Source organism: Acromyrmex echinatior, chromosome 17 (assembly GCF_024713525.1).
Source record: "Acromyrmex echinatior isolate Ae372 chromosome 17, ASM2471352v2, whole genome shotgun sequence".
In the NCBI taxonomy this organism is placed as follows: domain Eukaryota; kingdom Metazoa; phylum Arthropoda; class Insecta; order Hymenoptera; family Formicidae; genus Acromyrmex; species Acromyrmex echinatior.
This window is the reverse complement of record NC_141868.1, coordinates 2,289,642-2,299,376: the sequence shown is the minus strand read 5'-3', so window position 1 is coordinate 2,299,376 and position 9,735 is coordinate 2,289,642. Positions and strand designations below refer to the sequence as shown.

Below are 9,735 nucleotides of genomic sequence, written 5' to 3'. Positions count from 1 at the left end.
TTAAATTTATATATATATATATATACATATATATTATATAATCGTAATTAAATCTACATTAAAATATATTTTATTAATATAATATATTTGAATTATATTTATATATTTATACATAAAATACAATTAGAGATTTCTTTCCAGGATTAACATTTTATACAATAAGTTTTCAATAAAAATTTTATTTCGGCTCCTTAAGGGGATCCTAAAGTGAAGCTCGAACTCCGACGATGTCACTAGAGATTGCTGTTTTTCAAGAGCATCTAAAGTTCTAGATATCAAAGTAGCGCATTCCTCTGAGCCGAAATGCCGACAGCCTTCCTATTGGTTATTTCAATCGCCATTTCGCTTTAATTGTTTATAGTCCAATGACTTGAGACGCCATGTTACATTAAGAAATGGTAAAAAATATATCAATTTCGAAATTTTTGGTCGGTCTCGATCAAAAACTTCACTTTACAAACACATATTGATGCATATACTTTAATCCTGGAAAAGAATTTTCGAATCTATGAAAGAGAAAAAAGTATTTATTATACAAAAATTTGGCTTCATATAGCACATCTATCTATATTTTGCCTCTAATTCTCCGCCAGCCACCTTCTTCTTGCAACACTTTCCCCTCTTTCTCTAACTTGCGAAGATGATGTCCCACAGTAAATGCTGCAGCTAGCCACAATTTCTCTGGAGTATCCTGTGCAAATATTTTTTAATTTCAATTAATTCCTTTAGAAAAACAAATTAATTACATGCACAAGTAATTAATTTATTGTATCATTTACCTTATATATCAGTTTAACAACATCCATCTCCGTCATCGATTTATCATTTCCCTGTTGTTGCAAGATCTGTAAAATGTCCTTCTCTCTTTGCTGCCTGTGGTTAATGTAATACTGTATATGTGGCAGAGGATCATTAAGAACTGGCCCATGACCCGGATAAATTATCTTGGGCTGCAACTCCAGGATTTTATTTAGCGACAACATATAATCGTGGAGATCTTCAAAGATTGTCGTGCTTTCCCCGAGGATGCAATCCCCACTGAACAAAATATTCTCGTTCTGCAACAGCAAACATGCATGATCGCTGGTGTGCCCTGGCATGTATTTTATTTGAAGTTTTGCTCCTTCGACCTCCACAATTTGATCGTTCTTCAGAGATTTCCATTGAATTGATTTCTCATCATCCGAGCTATTTGTATCATTCGGCGCTCGTGGGAATTTCCACACGATTGGCTGTTTTTCCATGGGAAACAATCTCTTTAGTAAGTTTTTCACGGGCTCCACTCCTCCAATGTGATCGTGATGCCAATGTGTGACCACCAAATGCTCAATAGTCGCATTTTCTTCGTTTAACACACTGTCCAAGAGTTTTATGTAATCATTGGCTGTCTTTGCTTCTCCAGAATCAACCAACACACGTCTGTAATAACAAATCGTTATGCAATAATAAAAACAATTATTTGCATCATTCAGAAAATAGCGCATTCAATTTTTAAAATTATCTCAAATGATTTTAAATTATATATTATATACATTATAATAACTTATTGTAAATTATTATAATGTATATAATATAGTGTATATAATTTAAAATAAAGATAATTTAAAATTTATAACAATTTGTAATACAATTTATAATACAATTTGCAAATAAATTATTACAAATACTAGGTAGTTTTAATTGCGTTTATAGTCTGTGTGGAAAAACAATTCGGCGCGCAGTTTTAAAAGACTACAATATGATATATGCAAGTACATATGTAGTATATATTAGTAATTCAAGTTTAAATTATTTAAAGCAATCCAGCTTCGACCGTAATAGGTATTTTAAATTTCTATTATATACTTATTATAAATATGTACTTCATTTATTGCTTTTCCATGCGATTTTTATAAGATTAAAAAATTAGAAGAGATATAACAATAGCTTAATAGAGCGATTATTCTAATAATATAAGGACATTATTTGCTAAAAAAAAATGCAGTTTGTGTAATGTCTGTTATTTTTTAATATCAATAATTTACTTATTGTTTTATTTTTATTATTACACCAGTTTTTCAAAAGTATAGCTTATTATAATCATTAGTAATAATATGATTGAAAATTATTGTAACTCCTTCCTTGATATTTTTTAACTTTATTAACATTCAAAACTAAATTAAGGACAATGAGACATCATTCAAATAAAAAAAAAGTGCACAAGAACGAAGGTAATCGATTCTTGTAGTTTTTAAAACGATAAAACAATTTAATAAATGGAGAGTGTATTTTTAGCGACTAAAAAATTACGAAAAACAATTAACCTTGTTCTCAAGAAAGTTTGTTGTATAGTATAATCGAGAAAAATGTTTTCATTCTTTTTTTTGAGATTGAATAAAACAAAATATGTTATTTTACTCTTAAGATTTTAAAATTGGCGCGCTATTTATTAGCGCATGCGCATATAATGCGTAAAACCTAACCTAAGAAAAAAATGCCTGTTTATTTATTTTTTTAAATTCCTCTGATCTTTGAACATAGCAGCAGCAATTTGAATCACGATACTTGCCCTTACATAACATTATTTTTCAATTTAATTTTTAAAGTTTCACGTAAATTTCAAATTTGTTCATTCGATGTTAGATTGATATATTTTTTTAACCTAAAATGTCTTTATATTAAACATTTCTCTCGATCTTCATTTAATGTTCTCTAAAAATATTGCAATTTCGATATTGTTAAAGAAAACGACAATTTCTAATTAATTCGATATTCAATTTCTATTTAATTCGATATTTTCTCCGTGTTGTCAAACAGTAAATTACTTTCAAACGCACTTCAATGTCTTTCAAACGCATAAAAATAGAATTTATCACCTGCGTCCAGTGCCTACGAGATAAGTGTTTGTGCCCTGCAACGTCATCGGACCAGGATTGCATCCCAAGATTCGAATCACTTTGCTGGAAAGCCTTGCGATTGGCGGCAGATTCGTTAAGGACATCATAATTACTTTGTTTGACTCGTTTACACGTGCGATGTACGTCAGGAAAAACAAAAAGAGCAAGCGCACTTTGGAACTTCGTTCATGTTCTCGAGTATTGCACATTCATTATTATCTTTTCTTAGTATGGGGCGGTGCGAGCTGCGAAAGATTATTCTCTACACTTTTTGCATTTATATCAATTTAAGTCCCGGATATAATGCGAAGGAATAGCGATAGCGATAAAAATAACGATTTCAATCTATCAAAAATTGTATATTCTAATAGTATATTTAATTTTTAATAGGTTGAAATTGTGTGCTATCGAAATTGTGTCTGGGGCTTTACATTCTCTTTTGGTATAATCTTATAGACACAGAATATTTATGATAAATGTAAATAAATATTTCTGTTAAGTATTTCTTATTTGAATTATATGTAATGTCTTATTACAAATATTTCCATAACATTTATTACAAAATTTACAATAAATATTTCATAATATTTATAATAAATATTTATGTTCTATTATGCAATCTAAGACATAAAAATATTTACAAAATATTTAAAATAAGCTTTATAAATATTTTGTAAATATTTTATAAATAAAAATTTTATGTGTTGTCTAGGACACACACACACACACACACACACACACACACACACACACACATATATAACTATTATGAATATAAATGAAAATTAGAAAAAATGTTATATATAATGATAATAATTGAGTGGGATTATTCAACTTTTTTTTACTATGTAACAATATTCAGATTATTTTCAATTATCAAAGTGTAATTATATTCGAATACATAAAATATTTCAAATAAAAACAGATTTAAATTAATTAAAATTTAAAAAATTTTTAAATAAACTACACTTACCTTTTTCAAGTGATCTCGCCAACAATCCGTAACGGAATGTTAGTCATTGCTAGATGCAAGATTAATATCCATAATCTTCTTAATCCAATGTAAGATTGTTTGAGACTCCAAGAGATGGCGCTTTGTGGTCTATCGAATTCGAACAATTGCCGCACGTGCGATTCGAAAAGTATTCACATGCTGGCAAGTAATGGTTCAATGCGCAGAAGCTAACAAAAGCTACAAAGTCTCGATTAAACTTGGACTATACACGTGTTTCGCTTTGTGAACTTTACGATTCGCGAATTGTGGAAATCATAAAAAAATTGCAAATAAAATTCCATATTCGTCTCCTTAAAAAAAAAAAAAAAAACATCTTTTCCAAAAATATGTAAATCCAAAAACATGCACGTATTTTAGAAGTGGCAAAGAAACTGAAAAATATCAATATTTGTTTAAATATTAGTTTACATCATTCTAAAAGGCAGCCCGTTTCGATAACGGTATTCGCGGCATTCACGAAACAATGAATGCTATAATGATATTTGTAAAGTATCCTGCACGCATGCTCTGCTCCGTGAATGATTTTGATGTGAAATTCTTTGTCGCGATTGCACTGGATTCCACGCGCTTTACCTTGCCGCGGAAAAACAAACACGGCATATCGCAACGCAATGTGGGGCCGTTAATATATATCCTTACACGTGAATTAAACGCTTATTGAGCTTATAATACATAGAAAATGTATATGCGCGCTTTGATAAACACAACTTCATGCTCTCTACATTTTTTAAAATGACATCTCACTCCAAAAGAGTTAAAATACTGCTATTATTAAAAAAAAGTGAAAAGTTTGCACTCCTGAATAAGAATGGCAGATTTTTACTCTTTTTTTTAAGTTAGATTTCATACTTTTGGGTTGAAACTTTTTATACAAAAATGCAAAACTCTGAAACAGAAAATGTAATGTATTTAAAGAAAAAATATGTTTTAATATCTTAAAATTGACATTCCAAACTACAAAAGAAAAAAATAGTTTAAGTGTTGGTTATTTAAAAAGTTTAGTTTTGAGTAACCTGACATTTTTTTTAATGCATAAATAGAGCGTTTATTACATTATCATTTTAAATTTAATGTATTTTATCATTGATATTGCATTGGAAAAAGTTACAATTAATTCGAAAAAAATATTTTTGAATTTTTATTTGAGTACTTTTTATTTTTATATTTATTACATTCTTTAAATATAATTATTTGTAATATTTTACACAAAAAATTATTTTATTTTCAATTTTTTAATAATTTATGAAATTTTTGCAATATAAATGGGAATCAATTAAAGATTTTAAAAAATACAAATTTTTCAGCTGCAAAAAATTACATTCTATATAATAAATCTTTCATGACCTAAGTGAATTTTTAAAACATTCTCGTCGAAGGATATGTGAGAAGCCGACAACGCACAAAACTTGTTTTTTAAATGCCAAGTTTTTTTACGAAAAGAATATAAATCAGTTTAGTCAGCTGTTTAAATATTTTAAGAAAGAAAAATTCTAAGAAAAAAACGATGGAGATACGAATAATGCAATAGTATATATTTAGGATTGATAAGGATATTATTAATTATAATTAAATATTTGGTTATAATTAAATGCTATTTGTTCAATTATTAAGCAATTTTATTTGTCTAATTATTATTAAACAAAATGATATTTTAAAGTAAAAGTATGTTTTGTTTTATTACTATAATTGAATTTAGATAATTTTCAATTAATCTGTTATTAGTTAATACTATTAATACAACATAATTTTTTTATGTGCAAAGAGATCTATCTATAACGTTACCATTTATAGTTTTGCTTTATGCAATCCCCTCGTGTGTCAAGAAAAATTTCACAAGAAGTTATTGTGACGTTTGTCTGATAAGCTGACCTATGCATATGTATACGTATCCAATCGGAATTAATTCTTAATTATTTAATGACTAAGAATAAATAAAGCGTTAAAAATACAAATAAAATCAGTAACGTGACAGTAGTTTGGAGTAAAATAAATTTAAAATTATTGTGGTGAAGAAAATAAGCATATATGTGACTAATGATGAAGTAACAGTGAAAATCCTTGTACGCTAAAAAACAAATCGCAAATAAATATTACGTGAAAATAATATTATGTGACGTTTTCCAATTTCTTCGATATTTATTGGTTATGAAAACGATATTTATTGGTTATTTGAACGTAATGATTTAAAATATACATTTCTGTCTAGAGATATCTTATTAATTGTAAAAAATAAAATAAATAATATAAATTTAATACTGAATTGAATAAAATAAATGATTTATTTACTAGGAATAAAATTTCATTTTGTTATTATATATTTAAATAAAAATTCATTTTAATAAAATAAACATTGTATCACAGATAATTTTTTGTATATCTTTTTCTCAATCAATAATATATAGCTTATTTGATATATAATATAATTATTTTTTCTCAATGATTGGTTGAAATTTTTCTAAAACTGAAATGTATACATCGCACACCTATAACTTCAAGATTATTTTTTATTTTAGACATCATAGCTAATATCTCTTCTAAAGAAAGATACTTCTTCTAAAAAAAGACTGCTTTAAACATGGAAGTGGGACAAAGTTCAACAAACAAATGAATCATTTACATTATTAAGATATTTATATTATTAAAATTAATTAAAGCATCAATGTGAACTTTCAAGTTAAGGTTCGATTTTCATTCCTACATCATCGTAACATGATTTCGATTTTATGTGTCAAGTACGTACGTAAGTTTCGCTACTGACCTACTAACATATTTATCTATGGACCAGCCATCGATTTTTCCTCTCCCTCATCTCTCCTTCCAATCACAACGACCCTAAAAATCATCCTGACGCACACAGTCCACCTTCGGCCTGTTAAATAGTGATCGTTTGCGTCTCGCAAGTCGCGAACAAACGTCGCATCTAAAGAGCGTTAATCGTCTCGTAAATTATTTATTGCGACACCATGTCAACGGAAACGCGCGTGACTGCACGGGTGCGCCTCAATGAAACGCACAGGATTTTCAGCGCTCAAAGTTGAATTTCCATCTGTTGTCGATAAGTGCAACAAAAATAGGAAAAAAAAATAGAAAACCATAGGTATATTGAACGCATCCAAAAATGTATGTACGACAAAAATGTTGCGCAGTCCAAAACGCACGCAATGAGTAATCCTCAATAATCAGAAAATTGAAAAAGGAGCATTCATTTTTCGCGCGCCATTTTATTTCGCATTTCGAATCTCGATATCATACTCGCGCAACAAGACTTTTTATCTACTTATTAGTTATCTCTCTATTTATACGATTTCTCGCAAACTAGATCGATTAAGAATTGAATTGACTGAAAATTGAATTCAAGAGTCAGTATTCTATGTGTAATGTTTAATTTACTTCATTATTATACTTAACTTTTATGAAATGAAGCCTCATTTTTTGCGATTTTAAATTTAGGTATGATAGATTTATATGCAAAATAGAATATATCCTATGTCATAGGAATTGAATGTACACGACTCAATAAAAAAATTACCAATAATTCTTATAAAGATGTAAAATGATATAATAATTTATAAAATGTATTCGCAAAATTTTATTAAGGAATAATAAAAATGATAAATATATATATGAATGAATAGATAATAATTCTAATCTTTTGCATATATTACAATTAAGTGTTATAATATAAGGCATTCATATAACGTATTGTATTCATATAATCTATTGCACTGAATCCAATCTGCGCACTTTGTGTACTTATCGTGGGCATAAATCCTGTATGCTAAAAAAAATATTATATATCTCAAATAGATGGACAAGTTGGACATGTATTTGAAATATTTTTATTTAAAACATAGTATTGTCAATACAAGTGTATTTTGTATTCAGCGGAGCAGTACGTATTTACTTAGATTTGTATTTAAGCATAAAAGTATTATGTACTTTGTATTTAAAATCGAAAGGTTGAAAGTTTTTGTATTTTTTAATGCAGATAATGAGATTGATTGTTATAATATTTGAAATATAAAATACAAAATATTTTTATATGCTCCAATTAAATACAAAATACAAAATTTAATTGTCTTACAAATGTTTTTCAAGTAAAAGTATTTCGAATACATGCCCAGTCTTGCATACAAGACATTAAATTAAAATATATAATATATTGGGTCGGGAAAAAATTTTTTCGTATTTAAAAAATTTTTTTTGCAAAAGTTTTTCATTTGTTGCGAAATTTTCGTTACAATTATATCATTCGCTAGAACAAAGTTTCAGTTTTAAGAATCTGTTTTTTATATAAGTTACAATATGATGATTTTTATCGGAGTTATGAGCAATCAAAGTCAAAATGCTTTTTTACTTAACTCGTGAATAATTCAGAAATCAAAAATCATAAAAACATTTTAAAAAATGATTTTGTAGGGAAAATTTCAAGCTTTCATGATAATCAAAAATTTTCGTAAATTTTTTTTGGATACGTGAAAGCCTCCAAAGTGGAAAAAAAAATTTTTATCTTTTTCAGCTCGTAGTTTTTTAAATATAAAAGTTACCAAACTCACAGAAACTTAAAAACTAAAAGGGTAACCTTTCGAAAGTAGAGATTTGAAGCTTTAAAACTCTTTTTTTTTTTAATTTAAATTTCGTTCATTTTTGATGAAGATATTCTATATACAATTTTGAATTAAAAAATACGAAGAAACTTTTTCCCCGACCCAATATAATATAGGCTCAAGTAATGAAATTAAATAAGAGTATGTTAAGAAGGTCCACGAGCCAAAATAACAAATTTACATACTGATATAACGTAATAATAATTTGTAATAATACAAATAAATAGATTATTCTTTCATTTATATATATTTATTTTTTGTAACTTTTTTCTTTTATTATTTGTATATATTTTTTTATATTTTTATTGATATAAATGTTTTTAGCTTGAGAGAATTTTATCCTAGATCGCGTAATAAATAAAGCTATCTATCTATTTGTTTAATCCACTTTCTTTATCTACTTGCGACAACAATAACTATATTATTGTAACAAATAATATTGACATAGAATTCTTTCGCATATCAACTTTATCGAGACACGATCTTCGTGCCCTGTGAAAATCTCAAAAAAAATTCGTCTATTATAGGACTTTGCAGAAGTTTCGACAATCATGAGGATCGATCGCGTTTTTGCGTTGCTCGATACCCTTATTATTCGCAACAAGATCAACGACACTTTTGCGCGCCAGCGAGTTGTTTAACTCGCAGATAGCCGTTGAGGCCTCCACCACGCGATCGGCGATCACGAGCACGACGGCTGATTCGTGGTCATCGCGCAGAAACGTAATAATGATAAATAGTAACGAGATACATTTTGAAATAGAAATAAACGAACGATTTAATTTGGGATGAGGCGTGAGTCTGTATCGGTTTTTCTGTCAAATACCATCATTTTAAGGGAAATTAACTTCGATAAAAATACCAGTTGTAATGCACTCGACATTATTTGTATGACGATTGTTTGCACAGTCTAAAAAATATGATATGAATTTAACACCATAAGATGTCAATATAATTCTCAACGTGTTGGTTAATATTAACATCAGGAATTTTAAATCCACACCATGTTAGTGTTAATATTCTCACCAATATGGTGAGAATTATATGGATATTACATGGTGTTAAATCCGCACTCACATTTTTTGTATAGCAGTTTGCTAATCTTATTCGAAATAATAGACGATTGTGATTTTTGCTGAAACATGTATGTGACAAGTTTCTGTAAAATGTTAGAAATAATGAAAAGTCATTACATTAAGTAACTATACTGATGTCATGTAACTAACATAGACATGCA

At 28.0% G+C, this 9,735-nt stretch overlaps 1 protein-coding gene across 1 annotated transcript; it reads right to left on the bottom strand.

The window, feature by feature from the left end:
- Window positions 1-68: 68 nt before the first annotated feature.
- LOC105152055 (endoribonuclease LACTB2) lies at window positions 69-3,932 on the bottom strand. Its single transcript, XM_011066093.2, has 4 exons — window positions 3,850-3,932; window positions 2,856-3,121; window positions 780-1,419; window positions 69-691 (listed from the first exon to the last, which is right to left on the bottom strand). The coding sequence occupies exons 2-4, from the start codon at window positions 3,083-3,085 to the stop codon at window positions 566-568; spliced, it is 996 nt and encodes a 331-aa protein (XP_011064395.1). The 5' UTR covers window positions 3,086-3,121; window positions 3,850-3,932; the 3' UTR covers window positions 69-565.
- Between the last annotated feature and the right edge of the window lie 5,803 nt (window positions 3,933-9,735).

Excerpts from the sequence above, each read along its gene's own strand:
- LOC105152055 (XM_011066093.2), bottom strand. The coding sequence starts at position 3,085 with ATGTGCAATACTCGAGAACATGAACGAAGTTCCAAAGTGCGCTTGCTC. Across the intron at positions 1,420-2,855 it reads CTCGTAGGCACTGGACGCAG|ACGTGTGTTGGTTGATTCTG; the intron begins GTGATAAATTCT and ends TTGTTATTACAG. Across the intron at positions 692-779 it reads TTGTTAAACTGATATATAAG|GATACTCCAGAGAAATTGTG; the intron begins GTAAATGATACA and ends ATATTTGCACAG.